The sequence below is a fragment of the Drosophila serrata genome, unplaced genomic scaffold, assembly GCF_035046125.1.
Source record: "Drosophila serrata isolate PLE 108 unplaced genomic scaffold, ASM3504612v1 contig_156, whole genome shotgun sequence".
NCBI classification, from domain to species: Eukaryota; Metazoa; Arthropoda; class Insecta; order Diptera; family Drosophilidae; genus Drosophila; species Drosophila serrata.
Window position 1 is genome coordinate 780,252 of NW_028257054.1, and position 26,100 is coordinate 806,351.

Genomic DNA, 26,100 nt, shown 5'->3' on the forward strand with positions numbered 1-26,100 from the left:
GCTTATAACCATACGAAAAAGTCATTTCCGACCTTATAAATCATATATATTCTTGATCAGCATCAAAAGACGAGTCGATCTAGCCACCTCCGAAGGAAAACAAATTTTTTCAATTTTTTTTAATTTTTATAAGGGGTTACATCGTTAAAATGTTCAAAAATTGATAAAATTTTGAATATTTTAAAATGTTACTTTCAGTATGTAGATTTATTAACCTGATAAAAACTAACATAGGAGCGGTTTCCGAATTCAAATTAATGCTTTTTTGGCGTAGTTATGGGTTTTAAATTTTGATTTGTCAAACAAAATATCATATAAATATATATTCCCGATTCAATACCATTATAAATTGCAAGCTGCTAGGATATATACATTTCTGTTTGCCAAAATTCGTTTTTTTTTCTTGTTATATATTGGATTAGTTTAGGTGTACACGACCTTTTTTAAGGAGCCACGCGAGATGCCGTATACTTCATACACCTGTATATATTTGTCAAGAAAAATATTAAAAAAAAATTGTTTACGCACTGAGTGTCATTTCAATTAATAAGCGGAAAATAGGCGTTCCGAATTAACTTTATCCCGGCCTCAAATATAGCCAAAAGTGTCAATACATACAGACAGCTTTTGTTATAGATCCATTTATAGGCGTACAATAATACTTAACAAGGTGCAATTTAATAATTTATTAATTAACTTTAATTTATTGGCTTGATCTCTAACTGAATATTATTATATCTATAATTTTTGGTATTGATTGCGGATCGGAAATAGGGATGGGCACTGCGGTAGGAGCTGGAGCAAGATTCAGCTTCTCAGGCGACACTGCTCCGGGCAATGGGCTGAGGATTCTGATGTAGATGCGGATGAGCATGGGGAGCAGGGTATAAGAACAGTGATGACCACCAGCGGGTCAAGGAGCAACGCCAGTTGATCAGACTGCAGTGCACATTCCTTGGAAACGACGTTGCCTGTAGGGTCAGCCAGAGCAGGCTTCCTCCGATGAGCCCGGTGGTCAGGGCCAAAGTCCAGTACTCGCAGGCCAGAAAGGTCGCCTCCTCCACGGCCAAGCCTTGGAGGACACCAATGATGGCACATTGGCAGAGTGACTCTACGCGGTTCCACAACTGGGTCAAGGTGAGATCAAGGACCAGGCAACATATGACTGTCTCCACAAGCAGGGCACTCCAGGAACTGGAGCTGGAGTTGGGACTGGGCTGCAGGTCTCTGCCTCCGCCCCTGAAACGCTGGCCATTCGTATTGGGAGGAGGAGTTGCATTAGGAGAGATCTTAATGGCTTGGAGCAGGGCCACGACACAGGCGGAGAAGAGCCAGGCGCCCAAAAGTGATGCTGAGGCGGATGCCTGGCGGAAGTAATGATAGTACGAGATGCCCAGCACCGAGTGGATCAGCACTGCCATGCTCAAAGCTGAGAGACGAGCCATCTTCAATCTCCGAGATCCTATCCAGCTACAGTTGCCCCACGAGATGTGAAAACCTTCTGAAATTTTAAAATTGTGAAACTGAAATGAACTTTAATGGGTGACTTTTGAGAGTCCAAGCAAAGGCAAAAGCCTGTATTTTAAAATAAGAACTAGGAGAGATATATAAAGGGATCAAGTTTAGTTTTGATGAATTTACAAAACTATCTTGGGTTCTGCGAATACTCTGCCTCAAGTCACTTAGTTTTCAAAGGACTCTGCGTTAAGACACTATGATATGAAACAGAGTTCTTAAACTGCATTAAAGGACATACAATTAATTTCGATGTATTGTGCAAAATGGTAGTTTAAACCAAAAGTTTTAAGGACTGCTTTGCGTAGATGGAATTTCAGCGGGTATCAAATAGGTATCCATCCGGACGTAATGGACGACGGATGTGGTGGTTCAAGTGGCGTCCTATGCAAATTGGGCAAAGTGCATGGACATTTTTGCAAAAACTGCAAACTTTGCCAATTCCACTGACACCGAACACAAGCAGAAATCGGATCCGCACATTCGACTTGACCCAAATGCCTTGTTACGGTGCACACACATTTACCCCACTCGAAGAAAGGCACCGAGAACACGCCCGCCCCTTTGCGAAATTGTAATGGCAATTTGTATGCAAAATTCGGAGAATGTAAATTTCATGCAACACATCGAATAAATTGAAGTCGGTAGGAATACAAATGGAACAGAAAGAATTCAGCAATAACAACAAAGTGTCCCATGTCCGGTGGCGAGTAAATTTTGAAATGTGGCGCTTTATTCAATTTAGAGATGGTGGGGCCTTTTTCTCCCTGGACAAACTGTTGGTGATACAAATTATTCCGTGTTTTATTTAACATAATTTTGAAGTTCTAAAATCACATCCACCTGGAAACAAAATAATAATAATCTAATGCATCATATTAATTTCCCTGCAATACTTTCTCACAGGTAGATATATTATACATATATAGACTAAATTTATACCATAAAGCTGACATGATAAACCTTTAACATGATCAAGTAAAATGTACCTTTTTTTAAATAATCATTTTCCAGTAACATATAGATAAAGTTCCTAGAATAGTCTGTACAATTGTGTTTTTGGTGTCAATATGCGTGACAACTTGCAATCTAATTTATGTTGATTTAAATGTAACAAAGGTTTCCTTAGTTCGTTCATCTCTGAATCACAGTCATTGAAAATGGAAATGCTCTTATCTCTAAATTGAATATGAATAAATTTATGTCAAGAAGGCTTTTCACTATCAAGGATTTTATTTTATGGCAAGCAATCTATAACTTGGCAACAATATTTTTTGGTAGTGAGTCATTGAGACTATTTTTGTTGTCTAGCATGGATATGATAGGCATTTTTACAATATTTAACACTATTCCGTTGCTACTTTTAATCACTTAAAATACATTCACTTTCACTGGGTTTTGTTTTAATTGCAAATTTGTTTTTTTACGTTGGATATTGAACCACACAAACCTCTCTAGAACCGAATTTGTCCTTAAAACTAGTATAAAACAAATTCGGATCTACAGGGTAGACGTGGAGCAAACTGGCGCAGGGCAGCCGTTGCGGGATAATGAAGTCAGGTGAGGCAGGTGAGCAATCACGGCTGCAAAAAAAAAAGTGAAAACATTAATAAACATATACAATGTGTGTGAGTGTGTGTGTGTATGGGTAATTTAGGCAACGCGGCAATTACATGCGCCTCAGCCATTTTATATTTATCGTGCCACACGTGATGCGATGGCGACCAGAGGAGCGTTTCCCTGTTTCCTTTTGGAAACTATGAAATGACCCATAAATGTGATTACAAAGCTCGCCTTGGTCTGCCAATTAAATTGAGGCATTTCCCGGCTTCCCGGGTCTGTTTCCAGGTCCGTTCCCGTTTCCATTTTCCTGTCACGGAAACCTTTTCACCGGAGGCTCCTGCTCCGGTGGTGTCTTCGCTTGCGCCGCGGAAAAACAACTGAAGCCAAGACCTCACCGACTGCTACGAGATTAGGCAGTAGCCCCAAAAAAAAAACTTAGAGCGGAGAACGGAAAGTAATGCCCTGCCTTATCAGAAGAAGCGGCGATAAGATAAGATACCACTGCGATGTCTTTGGGAGTGCTTAGGGCGCTTGTATCTAATTGATTGCCGGCGGATTATGGCCACTTTCTTCGCGTCGATAAATGAGGTGCGAGGCCTCGGAACTGGATAGACAAGGAACACATTTAATGAATGATAGATCACATTTACGGGGTCTTCTGTTTGCACTGAAATCAATCAGTGAGTCGATACGCTAAGCTCTCCGACCTGTCGCTGGATCGCTGTCGCCCCTCGTTAGGCGCCACCCAAAGCCTCCTTTTGGCCCTGCTCCACTTTGGTTAACGATGGCGGCGATGATTCAGCACTAAGCCCCCGTTAAGGCTGCTGAGTAATGGCTCAAGGCTCAAGGCCCAAGGCGATGCTGCCAGTCGGTGCGTTGCAGTTAGGTGTCCAGTGTCCTGTAATGAAATTTCAATTAATTAATGACTTTCTAGCAGTATTCATTAGCACTAAACGGCAAAGGCCTGGTGGGACAGTGGTAAGCTGGCAAAGTCAAAAACCTTTTCGGGGCTAGGCGGGTTATCCTGGAAATCCCTTGGATTAGGAGCGTAATGGCAACAAATCTTGCGTAAACAAAGGAAAGAGGACAAATCGTTTGACTTTGCACACCCTCTAACGCTCTTTCTCTCTCACCCCGTCTAGCTCACACTCCCTCTCGCTCTGCCTCCCTGCGGTGCCTCTTTGTCTGCAGCCCTGTTGTCCTTTTTATTTTGCAGCCTCAACATGGCTGCTCCGGATTTTACCCTGCTGGAGAGTGAGAGCGAAAGAGAGAGAGAAAGAGTGAGAGAAAGCAGGAGCTCTCCAAATGTGTACACACAATCCACAAGGACCTCGAAGGGGAGGAAGTTGCAAAAGAGAGACTGAGAGAGAGACACTAAGAAGGGAGAGTTAGGGTGAAGGACCAGGACCAGGACTTGGACCAGGACGAGGCAGGCAAAAGGCAGCTGGTTCAAAATCGCTTTTATATTCCTGCGATCATTCACGGCCAAAGTGCTCTATATACACCAATAATTTGGCCAAATTAACGCCGTCTTGCCAAATCGAAATTCGCGAAAATATATTACATCACTCCAACACAGGCCACTCCAAGTAATGCTAATTGATTTCACGTGGTCAGAAGTTAACACCTAACGCGAAATCGTCAGCAAATAAATATACGCAATGGCCTTCCGAAGCTGGCTAATGCTAATTCAGTGCAAATATTTGCCGGCATTAAATATATTAGGGAAATGATAGATCTAATGCTAATTTATGTGAAGGATTTCGTTAACGAAACTTACAATCTGAACGCATTGTGTGTACAGTCATGCCGAGGCACTAATGATGGTCATAGTGAAGGTACTATAAAGATCTATCTTTAGAAATGTGTGTCACGCATCCGTAACTTTTAAGATACAAAGCTTAAAAGTTGAAAATCTTGGGAGTGCCACAGAAGGTTAATGTTTCACATATTCTCTATTCATATTCTTGATTCAAAAGTTCTTATTTCTGCCCATTAATAGAAAGTTGATTTACCATAAAAAGAATCTTTGAGTTTATATCATAAAAGGTCTATCTCTTCTAAACGATTTTAAAGACTTTTGTCATTCATATGCGATTATTATTGAAATGGTTTTCTTTTATGCCTTCATCGAATTTCTTATCGAAAACTTAATTTCAGGTTAATCATTACTTTATATACACATGAACATTAATGATGTCTATCGTCTTTTTTAATTCAGCAAATTTATTTAATTGTCTACCCATTGTGTTCAAGGTACATTGATTAATTAATTCACAAAGTATTCCCCACGATATCTCGGTCATTATCTATATTGATAAGTATGATGTACGACCAGTCAGATATCATTTCGGCAGTCTTTAGAAATTCTTGTGCTATTTTTGCGTTTGCTGATAGCCACAGGAAAATGATTTTCAATCGAGCCGCAGGCTTACGTCCCCCATTAATTATCTTTAACTTAACCTATTAACTCAGTTAAGTAAGCCACCAGAATCACTCAATCAGTTTGTTCTTAGCCGTGTGTCCGATAGAGTGTACACCTTCGAATGGAATGACAGAAGGAAGGCTCACCTTGGAGAAGTCCCCACCAGAGCAATCCCCTCCGGAAGTGGCGAACAAAAGGCGGGCCGAGAATGCTTAGCTTCCCATCTACCAGTGCACAGTGAGAAAAAATGCCATAGAATACAAGAAAATAGTTGAAATTTGTAAAGAACTTTATGACTATTTTTTATGCAAGATTTGAGTTGCGTTGAAAGTGTTTAATTGTAGATACTCTTTGAACTTTATACAAGTATAATTTTTACTTTCTCTAAAAATAATAGATTTGTTTATACCAAAAGTATAAATTACACCAACTTTAGGGTCAAGTAAAGGATTTGTTCTGTTGATTTTCAAATCGATTATCGAATGATACATTTAAAATTTAAATGCGCTCTCTTAGGAAATGCAAGAAATTCAAAAAATACTCCCTGAATTTATTCAGTGAAAATATACTTTCATGCATGTGATTTGCAACTATTTGGCTGAGTGTACTTCCCCCTTGGCATCCGCTAACCTATTCCCTGACCAGACCCATAAACCATCGGGCATCCCAGCAACAGATACAGCCGCACAAAGGGGCAATGACTGGCTAAAATTTGTGCAATGTTGCCCTTAGCTCATGAAGACGACTTCGCACATAAATCAAAGTCGCTCTGCTGGGCGAGGAGCGGTGCGGGGGGGAACCCAGGGATCATTTACCTTGGTCAGTGCCAAATGTCATACTGTTCACTGTTCAATCAATGTGTTTTGTCCCACTGTGCCGAGTGCCGGGTGCTCAGCCATGTTTTGTTGTTTGCTTCAAGCGCTGCGTTTGGTGCGTTGCTGCGTTGCCGCGTTGCTGCGAAGCTTCAGAGGCCAAGGTTGTTTCGGTTTACTGAATAATATTATTATAGCTACTTCACCTTCTTCACCGATTCTCAGGGAGGGGCAGGGCGGGCAGGTAGAAATGGGCAGAGAAAGAGGTACGAAAGAAATTCCGAAAATGGTTCGCGGTTCGCGATTTTTGTTGTGTTTATTTTCAACCTGCCGGGGCTTGCGGCATTTTGTATCTGTACATTTGTATCTGAATCTGTATGGGTTTCGGTATCTGTATCTGTATCCGTATCCCATCATATCCATCGCATATACCGGTCTCCATCTCCGTTTTATTTCTCTCCCGATATTGTCGGTGTCCGTTTGTTGTTTCATAAAAATACGCGCCTTCCTTTTCGCATATTTGATGCTTCCCTTACCCTGGCCTTTTCCATTTTATTTCATTTTAGTATCTTAATTTATCTTTCGGGTTTTTGAAGTCCAAAATAAACCAAAATCGAAACGGGTACTCATAAAACACATTAGTAATAAAATGAGTACTAAAATCACATCGAAATCTAACTTAAATACATAATGGATATTGATTAAAGGTCTTTATAAAGTGTTTGTTAATTGAAACTATCAATAATTTTCTTTCTGTGCACTTTTATAAAGTGCAAGGTCCCAGGCCAGCTGCATTCCAACTGGGTGATTGTTTAAAAATTAGCATGAAATTCCAATAAATATGTCAGACTGCAGTTACCCCAAATTAGGTGGTAACAGTTCCCAGCTCAGTTCTGTTTGTTTCTGCAAACTCATGGGGTTGGTCGGAAAGATTGGGGATGGTGTTCTAAGGGTATGTTTAATATCAGCGGAACGATAAGGGAAATAATGTTTCAAGGAAAATGCAGCATGTGGCAAGGTCAATGAAATTTCTTTAGCCGATTTGGGGTCTGAAAAATCAAGACATATTTGTTAAGTGTTGTTGATTTAGAAGAAGTTGGAATAAAGTTAAAGTTTATTCTTAGTAGCTTTAATTTTGATTACCATTTTATGGCTGAATTTGTTAATAACAATCATAATTTTTAAACTGTTTCTCTAGCATATAGTTAGTATCTCTAAATGCTTGCATATCTCCTCTTTAACCTCTATTATTCCCTGACCCATTGACACAGAACTGCCGTCACTGGGTGCAGATTTAAATCTGCGAGTGCTTAACACTTTCCTCCGCTCATTCATATTTATGAGCTTCACAACACTCCCAATGCAAACTTTTTCAAAATTCATATCTAATCACTGACACTCCACTCCGCAAACACACCCGCTCTTCCAGACCTGCCCAGTCTACTAAGCTCCCTTGTAAAAGGGCCTAATTGCCCCGAGGAATTCGGACCAACATTGCATGCATTTTGTGGGCCATGTGGACAAACCGAATAATTATACAACAGGCCAGGCCAAATTTATGACTCATATTCAGGTCAAAGCACAACCAACAAAAAGCAAACGAACTTGTTGGCCCAGCAGCAGCAGCACCTTCATAAAGATTCATAAAGATATCGCCCAAAAAAACCCGGAGACGAACAGCTCTCCGAATTTGTCAAGAGTTTAGGAAAAAATGATGCCGTTGCCGTCGGCCGACCGTGGTTTCAATAACCAACGTCAGCAAATGCATAAAATAGCCATAAACTCTTATTTACTTTGTTTTTTAACTATAGAGCCTGTGACCCAGCCAGTTTGGTTTGCCTTTGCCGTCACCTGCTCATTTGGTTATTAGTCAGTTTGCCGGTTTTAGTTCGAACCATTTGCATACTAAATGAACAGAAAAACAATTGGTTAGGCAAAAATAAAATACAATACAATAAAAAGTAAAACGGAGAGCAGCCTTTGAAACTATTTGACTTTTAGTGCAGTCGCTTTCTCTGTCATTTCAACAGAGGGGGTTCCCCGAAGCGAAAGCAGCGCCATATTGCTGCGCATCCAGGCCAGAAATCGGATGACACGCACTTTACGCGCATCCCCAAGCCCAACACAGACACAGACTGCAATGAGTACATATATATATATAATATATATTATATATACACCAAGAAAAATTAAGAAATATTGATATCATTTATACCAAACTTATTGTTGTAGGCATATTTTTCATTAAAGTTTCAGAAGTGATTTTGGGATAGTATCTTTAGGATTATAAACTTGACATTAAAGTCTCATCATAAATATATCATTTAGACTTTAAACTGATTTTGGATCATCATTTTTTGTAATTTCTCAGTGTATTTATGTGCAGATCTCTCTATGTACGCACAGCCATTAAATGCAGCCGCTGCAATCAAACTTGGGGTTGGGTACCACCATCCCATCATCATCATCCCCATCATTCCCTCTCTCTTAGCCGGGGGCTTAACACTTTGCCACTTGGCGTATCTGGGCCCGATAATCATCGTCTTGGGCCACCACTTGTGCCAGCCTCCTTCAATTGGGCAGCTGTCGCCGCTCCTTGAACATTGCCACTAATATTTCGGTATACTACTTAACCCCATGCACTAAATGGCGGGACAAGTGCTTTTCACCAAGAGGAGGAGGAGGCGGAGGAGCAGGAGCAGGCTTAAGGGGGAGGGTAAGGAGATGGAGCAATTCACAGGGGGAAGGGTAGGGGTGCCTGGGGGTGGTTGCTGCTGCTCCTGCTGCTGCCGCTGATAGCGCGACAACGAGGTTGAAATTCGGTTTGGCTTTTCCTTTTTCCTTTTTTTTTTTTTGCGCCCGACTTTTAGAAGTGCCGGGGGTGAGAGCCAAGCTGTGTGTGTGTGTGTGTTCTGCGCAAATGAAAAGTGGATGAAAGGAGCACATTTCCGGGCGCTCACACACACACATACACACGAACAAGGACGAGCTCTCGGAAAACGGGTACACTCACACAGAGGCAACAGCGACAACGACGAGTCAAAATGAGGACAGGCGCAGGCTTTGGAAATGGCAATTGACTATGGCGCTGCCTTCAATTCCCCTCCCCAATGTCACCCCCTTTCAACACCCACTGGCAACCCCCCCTCAATGCACATGCGTAGTGCTATCTGGTGACTTTTTTTGTTTAAGAAATTTAGATTTGCATAAATTTTGGAAAGACTTAAAACATACCTGTTTGGAAAGTATCGTTAGGCAAATGCAGCTGGAAATCCATTTTATTGGTTTATATTACGCTCAGATTGTTGGTGTGAATTAATTGGGGAATATATGTATTTCCCCCTAGTTAAGTTAACACTTTTTCACAGAGTTTCCAGTTTTCTGGTTGTTTTTTCTTGCTTTATTTTTTTGTTGTATTTGTTTTCTGCCTGGTTCCCAGGCTCGTCCTCTGCAGCCATATCAGGATCAGGTCGCAGCCTCCTGCAGGATAATGGCCGCTCTGCTGCTGCTGCGACGTCAGCAGCAACGGGCGATGGCCGCCTTTTTTTCTGCACAAGGAGAACGCCCAACGTTCCGCCGCGTTCGGCATCAAATTTCAAACTGAAACTGAAGTGAGCTCAGCCAGCGTTCGTCGGACCCGTCGCAGTCGCAGTCGCTGTCGCTGCCTCAGTCGGCGTTCAACGTCGACCCACCAAGCCGCTGAACGCTCTACGCTGAGGCCGTAAGCGGTGAGCGGCGCTTTCTGCCAAAGTTGATAACAGCCATGATGCCCGCCGCCGCTCTGCCCTCCCTTCTTCGTCGGACACCCCGCTACCGCTCCCTTGGGCCTCTCTGCCCCGGCTGGGATCTGGATATGGATCTGGATCTGGGTTGTGTGTGGCCCAAGCAGCTAGGAGCTCGAGGGAAGTGAGGGTTCTGTGTGGAGAGAATCGAGAGTCGCGAAGAGAATCGAGCTCTGGAAGAGAGACACGCGGGCACACTCGAAGAAATTTGTGTGTGCGAGTCTATAAACCAGAGAAATGCCTCGGTCTACAACGTTTGGTACGATTGGTTTGTCTGCAGAGAACTATGGAATTGATTTATAGAATATAATAGGTTTTATACCTAAACTATTATTACTTTATATTTTAGTATCTAACATAATTTTAATATTGATTATATTTTATTGTTTTTAATCAGTTAATTAATAGTCAATAAATTTAAACATTTCTTTTAAATATAAGGCTGTCTTTGCATTAAAGCAATTTGAATAAAATAAGGAAAATACATAATATAGAAAAGGTTTCTTTCTTAACCAGAGATGAAATAATATTAGTATTAACCCATGCTTAAATAATGAACTATTTTGTGTGACAGTGGGTAAAAGTAAAAAAATATAAACGATCACAAAAATGTAAACATATTAATAAACATAAATATAAAATTATATTACTATAGACGCATATTACCATTCGGATTGTTTAATCAAATTGATTACAATTATCAGCACATTCATATTTAAGTGACCTAATTTTTAAGCACATAAAATATGTTAATTAGTTATTAATGTTAATTTGTTGATGGCGAAAAAGCATAGAACAAAGACACAAATCTTTCAATATACTAAAAAGTAAAGATTATAATATAGAAATCTTTATGAATTAAAACCTCAAAACAGATAGAAAAGTATTTAGTTTCTTATGTGTAAGACGCTATTTAAATTGAATAAATGAATTTATTAAAAAATAAATAAGAATCCATCTACAGTCCTTTAACAACGATCCATATTTCTTACCAACGTACTTATTTCAACTGATAATAATTGTATAATATAATACTTTTGATATGTTTTTGATATGTTTATTTTTTCAATGTTCCTTTTCAAATTAAAAGTCAAAAAGGATATTAGGTCTGTTCGGGGACTATGTTCGCCAAGTGTACCAACTCCTGTTTCTTTATTTTCCAGGGCACACCACTCAGCACTGTGTGTGGTTGTGTTTAGGAGAGTTTTGTGCGAATCGAGCTCATTTGTAGACATTTGTGGACTCTGTTTCCAGCCGTTCTTGTTCTCAATGCGAGTGCCTGAAAGTGTGTGTGTGTGTGTGGGAGGACCTTTGCTCGCTGGCGAATTTACGAGGCCAGCGTGGCTCTCCTTATATATATATATATATATACATATATATACGTATATATCCTTCCAGCATATCTCCCCCTGGTCCGCCGAGCTGAGAGTCAATGAAACTTCTTTGTTGAAGGAGCGGCAACGAGAACGCTCCGCGTGTTTTCAGAATGAAATCAAAGTGGGATATTTAAAGCCTCATTAATCAGACCGTCGCTTCGCCAGGGAAAATCCTCGCTCTGGGGAGCTCGAGGTCCTCGAGAGGTCCACAAGGACCCCATTCTAGAGGGAGGGAATGAGGCTGGGTGAGTGGCTCCGTGGGCGGAGTCTGGTGTTGATGCGCTCGTTAAATTCAAATTTGTTGCACTGATAATTACACAGTTGGCCATCGAAGAGGACAACCATTAACCGGAGTCATCAGGCAACTCGGTTATGAAAGTCGATGCGGGCCAAAACATTTCAATTAGCTGCCTTTGGAATGGATGGGAATTGGTGTTGGCCAAATATGTATATTAGCGGAAAATGCAATTTCATTTGGTTCGATTCGCAATGGAAATGGATAAAATGGGTTATTTGAATGGGTATTATATTTCAAATTTACAAATTATAATATACTGGGTATTTTACACAAAATTCTAGATTACCATGTAATGGTTATATATCAAATTTAATGAAAATCTGTTGAAAACTGGAAAGGGTATAATTTTCATTCTTTAAATATCCCTATCTATCCTATTGCAAATATATATATGCATATATACACTATATATATATATATATCTATAGATTTGCCATGCTTCAATTTATATACTAGTGAAATTATATAGAAGAAGAACTCCATTGTTTAATTGAAATAGCTTAAATTTGTTCCAAAACTAATCTCTCACGTTTGTGCTTATAATTCCTAACTAGTTCTAACATCCCCGGAACGAAGTGGCTTCTACCAGCCAGGTCTCAGACATGTGTTGTGTTCGAAAAGTTGCAAGTCATTGTTTATTAGTGTTCAAATTAAGTAAGTGATCATACATACATACATTCTTACTGGTCATAGATACTTACTGGTCGTAGATACTTACTAGTCATAGATACTTACTGGTGATAGATACTTACTGGTCATAGATACTTACTGATCATAGATACTTACTGGTCATAGATACTTACTGTTCAGAGTTACTTACTGATCATAGTTTTTTACTGGTCATAAATACTTTCTCTTCAGAGTTACTTACTGATCATAGTTTTGTAAATCGTCCGATTGTTCCTATGGCAGCTACATATATGTATATATGTAGTCCACCGATTCGACATACTCCGACTTATATACTAGTAAAATTGAATAGATGAATAACTCCATAGTTTCGTTAGCTTGCTCTTAAATTTGTTCCAAAACAAATCTCGCACATATGGACTTATGATTCCCAACTGGTTCTAACACCCCGGAAACGAAGTGACTTCTGCCGGCCAAGTCTCGGAAAAGTGTTGTTCTACAAAAGTTGCAAGAAATTGTTTATTAGTGTTCAAAGTTAGTAACTGATCATACATACTTACTGCTCATTGTTACTTACTGATCATAGATACTAACTTTTCAGAGTTACTTACTAATCATAGATACTTACTGTTCAGAGTTACTTACTGATCGTAGTTACTTACTGGTCATAGATACTTACTGATCATAGTTGAGTTACTTACTGTTGAAAGATACTTACTGATCCTCTAAATTTAACAACTGTTTCTCTCACATTTATTTTATATAGTATTCCGATTTTCATAAAACTAAAACCGAAATTCTATAACTAGCTTTAAATACTTTCAATATATCTTAAAAATACACCAACTTTGCTTTAGTATCTTCACAATTTCCGCCCCTTTTTTTGACAGATGCAACTTTTTAGAATTTAAGAATATTTCCTGACATTCGCCATTGGTGTACGTTCCCGGATCTGTCATAAAGAAGTCAAGAAAATGTGAAATCCAAGTATGAAATGAGAAAGGCAAACGGTTCCCTGGCTCTAACGAGGGAAATCTATTGTCCCATTCGTGTTTGCCATTTTTTAATTTATGACCCATATTTCCTCTCCACGTTTTCCTTTTTACTTTTTTTTAGGCAATGGCTACCTGAGGCGGAGTGGACGGACAGGTAAGGGCGGTCGCTAATGGTCGCCGCAGCAGCCTTGATGGAATCTCTCCGTAGCATATCATCCAACGTCATGGAACAGTTTGGAAAACGTCTCTTGACTTTGGTTTATCATCTAAATATTTGCGTTTATTTTGTAGATTAGCATGTAGACCAAACGTTTTCTCCTCTCGGTCCGTTCGTCCCTGTTTTTATTGTTGCATCGTGAACATCGTGGCAATTTGATGATTCGTCGTAATGAATGCTAATTAAACGCATTCGTTTTCTAGTTCACTTGGCAGCCGGCAACAAACGGCCAGCATCCAGGTCCGTTGCTAAATCGACCACAGCGACCACGACTTGGTGTGTGAATATATACTATATAAGTTACCCGATATTTCCTACGACGAGGGGCGAGAATGTATGTCAAAAATTCTTAGGCGTAACGTAAGAGTTACACGGTGAAAAATGTACAACAGTTCCTACTCCATTAGGATGTTTTCTAAGCCGCATAATAAATGGTTTTCATTAAAGTGTGTAAAACTGTATTAGCCGAAGCCAAACCTGAAACACTTCATTTTCATTACAACACTTCTGAAAATAAAGTTAAGCTCCAATGATTAATACTAAGAACCCGACTTAAATGTTGCAGTTCTGATTTATATTAGAATATATTCCAAATAATTTTATTTATTAACAATTATTGGTAATTAGTTTCAGTTGAAATTTTTATAAAATAATTGTTTTGAAATGTGGGGGAGAATAATATGTTCTCTGACTAAATTTTTATAAATATCTTGTGGTTTTTAAGACAATTTCGTTTCGAAATATATGGATTAGTTGCAAACCAATAAAATCATAAAATCTCTATTTTTCACTGTGTCTTAAAGACGTTCAAAAATGAACAGGCCCCTGGAATCAAGCAAACATCGACACTAACTCTCTCAAACTAGCAGATACAAAACAAAAAATATAATAAAAAAAGTACAAATGCAGGGAACGGGCGTAGATACAGATACTCCGAATAACACACATTTTGGGTATATCCACGATGTCTGCAGTAAATGGAAAGGCAAATAAAAGGTGCTAATTTCATGAGGGTTCAATTAGATGCTGGTCTGGCTGCTGTACGATTTCTTTTTCGGCTTCGTAGCGTCGCCATGCACGACTTGTTGGAACTAAAACATATTTACTGCTCTATAAACCGATATATCACATCCAAAAAATAGTTTAGATAAAAAGAAAAATAAAATATAGATCGCCCGAGCAGGGACTTGAACCCTGGACCCTTGGATTAAAAGTCCAATGCTCTACCGACTGAGCTACCCGGGCATTTGCTGAACGAAGGCCATAGTGCCAGTAGACTTTAGAAGCCGAAGCTTGCCAGAAAGCTATAGAAAGCTCTCCTAATGTTCTAATTCTGGCTGCATACAAAAGAATAAGTTTACAGGTAAGAAATTAAGTAAATAACTTGAAATGCAATATTGTAACAAATAAAATATAAAAAAAAAATAAAAAAAAAGATTGTGGTCCAACCATATTGGTTGGGCTGATAACGGCAGTTCACTCCGGTACGCTATCCCACTACTGCCTACCACGGGAACTCTTGGCTGCTGGTTTTCACCCCTGGCCCGGTTCATCCCTCCTTAGCCAACCTGAATGCCGCGGACTCCTCCATGGCACCCATATTGATGGCAAGCTTAGTGCGGACGTTCCGTCAACATGAGCTGTTCGCTACACAGTAGATCCCAGCCTCAGGCCATCCCACAATCAGACCTCGCAGAAGCACGATTACAGAAGATGCCAACCTTCCAGTCGAATTTCGAGTGGCTAAAACTCAAATAGTTTATAACGCTGCTTGTTATTTGATATCGTGCACTGTATTATCGGCGGATGAGCTGCTTTATCGACAATCGCGTTGCCAACTTATAGGTATTCCGTGTACTGCTTAGATTTAAACTGCTTTAATGCAGTGAAATTTTGCCCAATAAATGTAATTTATATTCGTTGTTCACTCGTTTAGTGATTTTCAACAAGAAATGAAACTAATTTTGGAAAGCCGAATATTTTTTATCCTAGTATTTTGCAATTGAATCATTCGCTCAAAACCCCTATAACTCCTCGGTAAAGTTAATACATATTCTAACATAACACATATATTATTAATGTATGATTATATTTAACTCATTAGACAACTTAAAAGGTCGAATTTAAGAGTTGTATTATGTATTATTATTCTCTTTGGCAGTTAATTACTTGTTCTGATTAAATAATTTAATACCAATTACACCAGTGCGTATACGTATTATTTTGTCTTTTATGTCATCTCGGAAGCCATCATGATTGCAATACAAACTGTCCTTCCGCAATAAAGTCAGCCCAGAAGAGCTGGAAATAAAATTTTTAGTTTTCATCAAATTTAAGATAAAGCCATTTTAAATTTTTTATAATTTCGGTTTTAATTTTATTAACATCTGTCGACTATTTCATATGTATAGCTGCAATAGAGACGATCTTTAAATGTAGAGGAAAATGAAAAACTTTAAATGTAATAGTGATTGCCCTTCGACTTTAAAAATATCACCTGACCAATGGAAGTCATCTGGATAATCAGGAAGAAGCTGACATCTGAATGGAATGACAAATAAGAAATGTGTTGTGTTACAAAAGTTGCAAGTCATTGTTTATTAGTATTCAAAATTAGTAACTGATCATACATACTTACTGATCATAGATACTTATTGCCCATAGTTACTTACTGGTCATAGTTAATTACTGATCATAGTTATATATGGATATTAGTTACCTACTGATCGTAGTTACTTAATGTTTATTGATACTTACTGGTCAGAGTTAATTAATGTTCATTGATACTTACTGCTCATAAATACTTATTGATTATAATTAAATTAAATAGCTCGCTGCTCCTCTCTGCCTCTCCCCCTCTCACTCTATGTTAATCGATCTATGTTAATCTCTAGAGGCAACTGCTCTCTCCCACGCACTCACACTCACTTTCTCTGCTCTTCTCTGCTCTGCTCGGGGACTATAAATAGAGGTGCTGAGGTCGCGCGCGCCTCAGTCTGTCCTAGGGGTACCTAGTGTTAACATCTCAAGTGATTGTGATAGTGATCCCCCTTCGATCCAAAAATATGACGTGGCCAATACATCTGGATGACTAGGAAGAAACTCACTTTGGATGAAGTCACCATTCTTGGTCAGTGTAAACAATGACGAAAGAGAATAGCCACGTGTCCTTTACGGCGGTAAGTCTTAACCATGACATTTATATTATGTATGAAGAAGCTGTAGGTGGGATTAGGCCTAGTTCTAGACTTTATATTCCAATTTATTTCCTTATTGCCATGGTCCCATTTACATACTTAGAAACTTACTAATAATTTTCAATACTTTAGATACTTACTGATTATAGTTACTTACTGATCATAGATACTTACTGTTCAGAGTTACTTAATGGTCATTGATACTTAGTTCAGAGTTATTTACTAGTCATAGATACTTACTGTTCATAGTTAATCATCATATCATATGATTCCCAACTAGTTCTAACATCCCCGGAATGAAGCGACTGCTGCCGGCCAAGTCTCGGTAATGTGTTGTGTTACAAAAGTTGAAAGTCATTGTTTATTAGTATTCAAAATTAGTAACTGATCATACATACTTACTGATCATAGATACTTATTGCCCATAGTTACTTACTGATCATAGTTAATTACTGATCATAGTTATATATGGATATTAGTTACCTACTGTTCGTAGTTACTTAATGTTTATTGATACTTACTGGTCAGAGTTAATTAATGTTCATTGATACTGAGTTACTTACTGCTCATAGTTACTTATTGATTATAGTTAAATTAAATAGCTCGCTGCTCCTCTCTGCCTCTCCCCCTCTCACTCTATGTTAATCGATCTATGTTAATCTCTAGAGGCAACTGCTCTCTCCCACGCACTCACACTCACTTTCTCTGCTCTTCTCTGCTCTGCTCGGGGACTATAAATAGAGGTGCTGAGGTCGCGCGCGCCTCAGTCGAATGTGACGAATAAGGATAACCGTGTGGCCTCTAATTCGGTAAGTCTTAATCATGACAATTATATCATATACATATATTGATCAAATATAGAATCAGCTGTAATAAGTATACATTTATTTTCCAACTATTTGCCGTATTGCCATGAACCCCATTAATTAATATTAATATAAAGTGATTTACGAAATCAACAAACGTACATATACTCAAAGTTGACAGCCTAACTAAATTAAAAATTATAACTTAATTTCTTACTTTAACGAAAGCTTCAAAACAGACTCTAACTTTGGCGCAAACTTTTGCTACTTTATTATTCCCAGCCATTGATATAAAGTAGCAGGACAATTATTTTTAAAATATATATTATTCTCTTCGGCAATCAACACATTTTTTATATTTAAGTAATTTAATACTAATTACACCAGTGCGTATACGTATTATTTATTATAACTAGCTTCCGGTATATATCCAGCCCAGAAGTATGCTCTCTTTTGACACTTCCGCCTGACAAATCGGTCACTCCGCGTATTATTCTTAATTGCATACTATTTCGGGCAACGACGAGCCGCTAATTTGTGCACTGATGTCACTGAAAAAATTTTTGGACCAAAGTTAATCCTCCTTCTGTAGCCTTTCTGGCCCCTGGTGCTTTAATAATATCAGTTGATAAACTGATACTGCAAATGTCAATTCAAGTGCCTTGATTTTCCTACAACAACAGCAACATGATTTCTACAAGAGTAGTATCCCAAAAATCGGCCAAATCATTGTCCGTTTCTCGTATCACATTTGTTTATTTAACTATATTGCACTGGTTAGGCAAAATTGCATTTCTTATGTCAGTAGTAATGATCATTTAGGTGCATATTACATTGTTTCTACTTCAGGAATTTCTAGCAGTCTAAAAAAATTACGTATACGCACATGCTAAATTTTATTTAAGTATTTAAATATTATTATATTAAAATCCAATTAACTGTCAAAATACTTATTTTTAAGAAGCTATACGAACCTTAACCTCATGTATTTAATTTATTTGTAATGGCAGGAGTCAAAATTTTAGTCTGGTTCTTTCTACCGGATATATTGTCATTATTCCATTTTAAAAAAATTTTAAATATTTCAAAATCGATAAAAACATTTATATCGCAGGGTCTATGTGTATATGAAAAAAACAACAAGAGTACTCAATCAATTTACATTAATATTACATATTACATAATAATTATAAACCTGTGGCCCCTACTTCGGTAAGTCTTAATCATATACATGCTTCAATAGATGAGGCTATAGGATTGATGACGCCTAGAATTAACATATTTATTTTTCAATTTAATTTAAATTTTATATTATACAGCAATTTGTATTAAGGAAACAAACAAACTCAAAATTAACAGCCTAAATTAATTATAAACAATAACTAATATTGATATCTTACCCATACAGTAGTTTCAAAACAGAATCTGACCTTGGTGACAACTTTTGCTGCATTATTATACCCTTGCCTTCTATAAAAATATGAATATTTATTTTGCAGAGAAGAAATACATTTGCTGTATATAATCATTACTTAATATTAAACTATGCGGTGGCGAAATGATCTTTCGTGTCCTTAAGTCTGACGCTTGCTTACTTAAATTGCTTCTTCTATTCCAAGACCTCAATGCAAGATTAAACCCAGTTATTAATTAGCAAAATTATGAGAATATATAATATAAAAATGAATAAAATCATAATATAAACTTCAGTTTTAACCAAATAATGTTGTTTCATTCATACAAACAGAAGAATTCGGTGCATATAGTACAAATAAAGTAAATAATAAATAATTGGGGGCCTCACAGAAAGTTATTTCCTAGGAATATTGTAAAACATAAAACATTTATTTTGGGTAAATAATTAAAAAAAAATAAAAAAATTATATAAAAATGGAAAAAAAGATTGTGGTCCAACCATATTGGTTGGGCTGATAACGGCAGTTCACTCCGGTACGCTATCCCACTACTGCCTACCACGGGAACTCTTGGCTGCTGGTTTTCACCCCTGGCCCGGTTCATCCCTCCTTAGCCAACCTGAATGCCGCGGACTCCTCCATGGCACCCATATTGATGGCAAGCTTAGTGCGGACGTTCCGTCAACATGAGCTGTTCGCTACACAGTAGATCCCAGCCTCAGGCCATCCCACAATCAGACCTCGCAGAAGCACGATTACAGAAGATGCCAACCTTCCAGTCGAAATTCGATTGTCTAAAACTTCAATTTGCCTTACAATACTACTGCTTCCATTGTGTACCACACTACCGGCAAACTGCTTTATCGACACGGGCCTAAGCAGTGGCGAACGTGCTTGTAGCCTTTTTGGCATTGGAATTAGCAATGCCCGGGTAGCTCAGTCGGTAGAGCATTGGACTTTTAATCCAAGGGTCCAGGGTTCAAGTCCCTGCTCGGGCGATCTATTTTTTTTATTATTTTTTGTATTATTCTTATGTGAAATATTTGAAATATTTCTATAAGGCTATAGAGGTTTTATTACAGGAAACTGCTTAATCGACCGCAGTGCCTTGGACATGTCAATTGACATATTATAAATATTAATACAGGTCAGACTTAAAAATGCGTAGTAAATTTTTCGAATTATTATTTTACTTTACAAATGGAATAATCAAAAATAAATAAAAAAAAATTGTTATCGCCCGAGCAGGGACTTGAACCCTGGACCCTTGGATTAAAAGTCCAATGCTCTACCGACTGAGCTACCCGGGCATTTTGCAACCTCCTGCCAAAGTGCCAACAAAACTAAGGCGCTAGGTTCTTGGAAATCAGTCCGATATTAGCAAAAATAGATTGATAAATAACATTTCGACATAATATTACATATAAAAAAAATATTTTAGCTACAGGACATTCGTTAAATATAATTTCTTGTTTTAAAAGCAGCATACTTTGAATTAGAATTTTCAAACCTCTTCTGAATCTATATATTTACAACAAAAAAAGAGTAAAAAATGAAGCTCGCCCGAACAGGGACTTGAACCCTGGACCCTTGGATTAAAAGTCCAATGCTCTACCGACTGAGCTATCCGGGCATTCGAACGTCATCGATCCGACAACTGTACTCACAGCACCGAAGATCCTTTCTTTCCCAAACCAAGACCCATTATCAAAACCCAGAGATCGTGTACATTTTAAAATAGTTTTTATTTTTTATGCCATATTCATACATGTTTACATACTTTTTGTTTTTCTTTATATTTGTATGGTTTTTGTGGTTTCATAGTTGAAGTTTCTCATTTGTTTTTCGCTTTTGTTTTCGATTCCATTCTCGTTTGTAAACATTGCGTCTGCAATTGAACCCAGATTAAGGTAATACATACATGCGAATTTCATTTAAAATTAGTTGCGTAATTTTATTTATACATGGAATGCAGTTAAACTCTTTGCGCCCACTGTTCCCAGGCCGACAGTGAGTGCCCCTTAGCCCAAAAACTACGAATGGTGTATTGCATTTCGATCGAGATTCGAGGGGGAAATCATCATCTCATTACAGTTCCGGCAAGTGGCATTAAACAAACAATCAAGACTGTACAAACTAGGATTGAACAAATGTACACAATGGGAAACAAAAAATGATTGATATTAATTTGTGCTAGGTTTTCTTTTGATTCTCTCATTTTCCATCGATTTGTCTCCCTTAGCGTTTGCTTAGCCGCTGCTCATTCTGATTTGTTTTTCACTTCTGTTCTGTTTTGCTTTCACTAAAATTTGTCTTGCTAGTTCGATATACATAATTTAGGCTTACGATCTAGGGTCACATAGACTACCGATAGTTCTAGAATGCACTAACCTTAGCTTAGCGAAAAGTACAGCATAAATAATTACTTTACATTACGGTTATGGGATTCCTTTAACAATTCTCGCTTTAATCAAATTCCATTGTCGAAAGACTCTCGACCTTAATGTACAGACATTGCTCAGAGAGGCCTTTGAATAAATAATGTGGAGGGGACGCTGTTGCTCTAAAGAAAATCCTGATTAACTATAGCAAGTTCTATGCTAATTTCGAGATATTTTTTTTACTTCCTGTTTATCTTCCGAATTTGTTCTCAGTGGCAATTAAAAACGTTTGATTTTCAATAAAAATTAGTAAAGCATTTCCAAGCTGCTAGAGCACTTTCAACAACACAACACAAAATAAGGTGAACAGTTACAGATACTTTCCGAAATTTCTCTCCAAAACGAAACACAAACATAAAAAGGCGATCTCCGCGTGGGGGGCGCTCTGCTATTTACAAACTAAACAAAGCCTTATGTGGTTAACTAGAGTTAGGTCTCTACTAACTAGGAATTAAGTACACTCTTTAGGACTCCCTGGAGGGTGCTGGGTGGGGTGTTGGCTGGGGACCGAGGCTGGGATTGGATCAGATGTAAACGAAGGGCTAACGTTAATTAGAAATCACTTTGAAATTATTGCAGATATTAGTTTTGCTTAACTCGACACTCCGTCTCTTCGTCTGTGTGCAGCTTACAAACTAAAATTATGCTAGGCTTACTAACTACCAGCTTTTCGAATACTGCTTAGAGAAAGAGGTTCACCATACTGGAAGGACGCACGAGCACTCGCAAGGATACAAATTTTAAACATATAGCCACAATATTAGTCTGAAATCAGATCAATATCAAATATCAATCTGAATTTCAGCTTAAGCAGGCTTGGGGTATGCACTACTTCTTGTTAACTTCTGTTGTGCATACCCTTAGTGTAATTTAAGAAAGGAAATCAAATAGTATGGGAACTCTGTGCGTAGGAAATTGAGAGCTAAGCTCAATCCGAGTCACAGAAAAGTGCTTTTCGAATGCGATTGCTCGGAGTGCCACCTCCAGTATCATAAACCCAAACGAACCATCTGAATGTGGCTCGTTTCTTAGCTTAACACGAATCAGTTGCAAACAAGAAACATCACTGGATGTTGGTTGATCGACGGGCGGCGACAGGCGGCAGGCGATGGGCAATGGGCGGCTGACGGTTGGCGGCAGGGGCGTGGCTCAGCAGCAGAACAAGTTGCAGCCGACAATGTCCGCCTTGAACTCCAGCTGCAGATCCGGGTCGGGCTCACAGTCCGAGGCCAGGAGCTGCTCGAGCCGCCGATCCTGGCTCCGGTCCACAGGATCATCATCCTGCTGCCGCTGCTGCTGCTGCCTGATGATAACCTGAGATCAGAACTCCTGCGGATACTTGATGCAGTCGGGCGCCTGGGAGCTGGAGGCGGCGGTGGTGAACAGGGAGTTGGGACCGTTGCCGGGGCCATTGCTGCCGCCATTGGACAGCGCTCCTGCACCGCCACCACCACCCACGCCACCCACTCCGACCCCCGAACCACCGCCCACGGAGCCACCGTCCTGGGACTGATAGCCGCTGGCCGCCGAGGCCGCCGCCGCCGTCTGATATGGTTCCTGATACAACTGATTGAGTCTCTAACCAGTACCCGAAAAGTGCCACGCGTCCTATGCGCTCAGGTGCGCGAACTGCGACGGATGGATATCGAACTGGTGGTAGGGGTGTCCATAGGGACCCATGTGGTACGGCACGATGTTCATCGAGGCCATCTTGTGCTCCTTCTTCCACTTCATGCGCCGGTTCTGGAACCAGATCTTGATCTGCCGCTCCGTGAGGCACAGGGCGTGCGCGATCTCGATCCTCCGGCGGCGGGTCAGGTAGCGATTGAAGTGGAACTCCTTCTCCAGCTCCAGCGTCTGGTAGCGGGTATATGAGGTCCGTTGTCGTTTCGTCTCGCCATTGGCGTTCACAGTACCTAGGGGAGATAAATGTGAAAGAGAAGTATTAGTTGGGATGTCAATTTGAATATTATAAATCAAAGGAAAAACTAATTGTTTGCAAAAAGAGATAGTTGAGTTATTTAAATGCATATCCTTCTAATAACTTTATAGTAGGCATATTTATAAAAACAATATTTGATTACCTATTCCCACCCTCAATTTGAAAAGTCTTTCATTTTACCCTGAAAAACTATTTGAAGGCGTTTCTAGGCAATCGTCAAACGTTCAAGTGGACAGCACCACCCCTCGATTTTCCATACCCCCCGCGACCTTTCTCACCGCTCCGAGGCAGTTAATTTTCTCATTTATTTTGTGATTTTCTGCAACGTTGCGCATTTCATAAATATGACGTGTCAAACTGCCATTTGGTGGCACCCGAAAAAAGTTCCAACCTGGCCAAGAAAGGGGGGAGCATGCGGAGTCCTGGCCAAGGTATGAGTGTATATATCTTGTCCCAGACAGATGTTTGTCGCTTGCCAAAACTATCCTTTCCCCCACTGTTCTCTTTGTGACTTCCCCGGAAGAATAATGACAATTTCCCGTTCTCTGACAGTCGCCCCCGAAAACTTTTCTGTCATCTGTATGGGTTTTTTCTCTTTTCTTTTTTTTTGGTATTGTATCTTTCCTTTTTGTCGTTGGCCAACTGCACGAGGGCGTTCGAAGCGCGTCGTTCATAATGAGGGGGCGTGCTACGGCAAAGTAGACTTTTAAAAGCCATTTACCGTGGCGTGTTATTACGGCCAAACTCAATTGGCCCGCCCGCTTTGTTTTGGCTTTCCAATACACGGCAAAGAGTTGGGGCACCGACCAAGTTCGGCAAATAGATACTGTATCTGTATGCGTATCTCTAGTATTTATATCTGAGGGAAATGTGTGGCAGTCAGTCAATGTGATAGACGGCAACCGCTGACTGGTGTGTGCGACCCCTTCTCTATTTTTGGGGAGGGCGAACTGAAGTATCGTTTGGCTCCATGTTCCATTGATTTAATATGGGTCATGGCCTATTTGATGAGCAGAAATAAGTTGAACCTACTTTTGCAGATATATATTCATACTATAGGGATTTCTATTGAATTTCATTAATTGTTAATTACTTGATTATAGTGGAAATGATGATGATATTCTGCTGATTTGGGTAATAAAGATTTAAATAGTTTGTTAAACGAAATTTCATTGATTTAAACTTAAAGGTGAATGTAGGTAATATAATGAATCTAACGCAACTTCTTCCCCCTATTATTGCTAGATAATTATATTAATATCATAATATAGTCATAGTTTTTATAGTATATTGTCACCTTGATAAATGTATCTATTTATCATCCTCAAAGTAAATCATACAAGATGTACACTTCCCCAAAAGATGCAGCTTAAAGTTCAGTTTAAATTCAGCTTAAATTTCAGTTTAAATTCTGCTTAAATTTCAGTTTAATTTGCAGCTTAAATTTCAGTTTAAATTGAGTCTAAACAAAGTCTATCCCACTCAAAAGCAACACTATCTTTGTATACTGCCCAAACACGCTTCCGAAAGTTTTTCCGCTTTTGTTGTTTCGCCTTTGCCGCTGTCACAGTTTAGTGGTCTTCGATGTGACGTTGGCGGAAGATGTCAGGTCACATCAATCAGCGGCGAAAATCTAAATGGAATTTCTGATTAAAGTTGAAATTAATTACCGCTCATTTAATTAAAGCGAGTTTGAGTGTGGCCAGCGTGGAAGCGCCAACATCAAAAGCTCCTGCACTTCCCCGACTGGCTGGCATCCTGAATGGGCTTAAACTAATGACCAAGTAAACAGCGGGTAGACAGTAACCAGACAACGGCCATCGACTTCATCAGTCATGCGGATCAGCCGGCAATAGAGTGAGACAGACAGACAGAAGGAGAGAGACAGATAGAGAGAGAGACAGCCAACTGTTGTGGCAACAAATTGAATTGCACTAATCCAGGCTCTTGACCCATTTCGCTCGCTCTCCTGCAACCAACTGTCAGTCGAGCCATCATATTTGATATTGCAGGTAATATTTCTGGTTTGCCATTAGGGCAAGATTTTCTTTCTTTTTTTTTAAGGAGAAACTTTTCCCCAAATAAAAACTTGGCAGACTTCCGACTGATGCATGATGTGCAGACGTTTCCGAGTGCCCTTTCCCATTACTATTTGATAAGCGAGGATCCTGACCTTGCCCAGGACGTCCGGCCAAATCGATATAGTCCACTATCCTCTGAGGTCAGAGACACTTATTTTGGTGTATTATTTTTTATTCCGTGGCTCCACCGAGGGACAACAAAAGGCGAGCCGAGCACTTGCACTGCCATCGACCATTTACAATTGTCAAATGCGGCTGTCATATGTTGCAATTTGTTTACACCACTCAAGGGAGCTGGGAGGAGGGAGGAGAGTGTTGTGAACAACGTTGCGAAATGTATCTTTCGGATGCGTGCTGGTATCTGCCAGAGTTTAGGGCGGCTGCAGTCTTGGGAATGTTCCTTATGATTATGCAGAAACTTGGGTAGTTGTATGGCTGAACTAATTGCCTTTAAAACTAGTATATACAATGTGTGGAATTTTTATAATTTATGATATATTTTTTAGTAGAAAAATCTTTATATTTACCCTTTTTTTGTAGGTAAGAACACCTCTTAATTTAAAGAAATTCTGCAGCTTTGTAGGTAGATATATATATTTTCCACA

The 26,100-nt window shown here is 39.2% G+C and overlaps 2 protein-coding genes and 6 non-coding genes across 10 annotated transcripts in view; 1 reads left to right on the forward strand and 7 right to left on the reverse strand.

Moving 5' to 3' along the window:
* Positions 1 to 662: 662 nt before the first annotated feature.
* Positions 663 to 1,636, reverse strand: LOC110177218 (uncharacterized). The gene has a single exon (XM_020943836.2). It carries the CDS (start codon positions 1,443 to 1,445, stop codon positions 816 to 818), a length of 630 nt encoding a protein of 209 aa, XP_020799495.2. The 5' UTR covers positions 1,446 to 1,636; the 3' UTR covers positions 663 to 815.
* Positions 1,637 to 14,785: 13,149 nt separating this feature from the next.
* On the reverse strand, positions 14,786 to 14,858 carry TRNAK-UUU (transfer RNA lysine (anticodon UUU)). Its single transcript has one exon. It is a non-coding gene; the product is annotated as a tRNA-Lys (tRNA).
* A 187-nt stretch (positions 14,859 to 15,045) lies between these two features.
* Positions 15,046 to 15,342, reverse strand: LOC147644562 (signal recognition particle RNA). The gene has a single exon (XR_015270245.1).
* A 4,172-nt stretch (positions 15,343 to 19,514) lies between these two features.
* Positions 19,515 to 19,811, reverse strand: LOC147644563 (signal recognition particle RNA). Its single transcript, XR_015270246.1, has one exon.
* A 145-nt stretch (positions 19,812 to 19,956) lies between these two features.
* On the forward strand, positions 19,957 to 20,029 carry TRNAK-UUU (transfer RNA lysine (anticodon UUU)). Its single transcript has one exon. It is a non-coding gene; the product is annotated as a tRNA-Lys (tRNA).
* A 239-nt stretch (positions 20,030 to 20,268) lies between these two features.
* Positions 20,269 to 20,341, reverse strand: TRNAK-UUU (transfer RNA lysine (anticodon UUU)). The gene has a single exon. It is a non-coding gene; the product is annotated as a tRNA-Lys (tRNA).
* Positions 20,342 to 20,591: 250 nt separating this feature from the next.
* On the reverse strand, positions 20,592 to 20,664 carry TRNAK-UUU (transfer RNA lysine (anticodon UUU)). The gene has a single exon. It is a non-coding gene; the product is annotated as a tRNA-Lys (tRNA).
* A 93-nt stretch (positions 20,665 to 20,757) lies between these two features.
* Positions 20,758 to 26,100, reverse strand: part of Scr (homeobox sex combs reduced) — a 30,382-nt gene continuing 25,039 nt past the window's right edge. For all 3 annotated transcript variants that reach the window (XM_020943703.2, XM_020943704.2, XM_086826255.1), the window contains exon 3: positions 20,758 to 23,388. In XM_020943703.2, the coding sequence (XP_020799362.2) occupies positions 23,081 to 23,388 (308 nt within the window). In that variant the 3' untranslated portion in view covers positions 20,758 to 23,080. The remainder of the gene's footprint in view (positions 23,389 to 26,100) is intronic.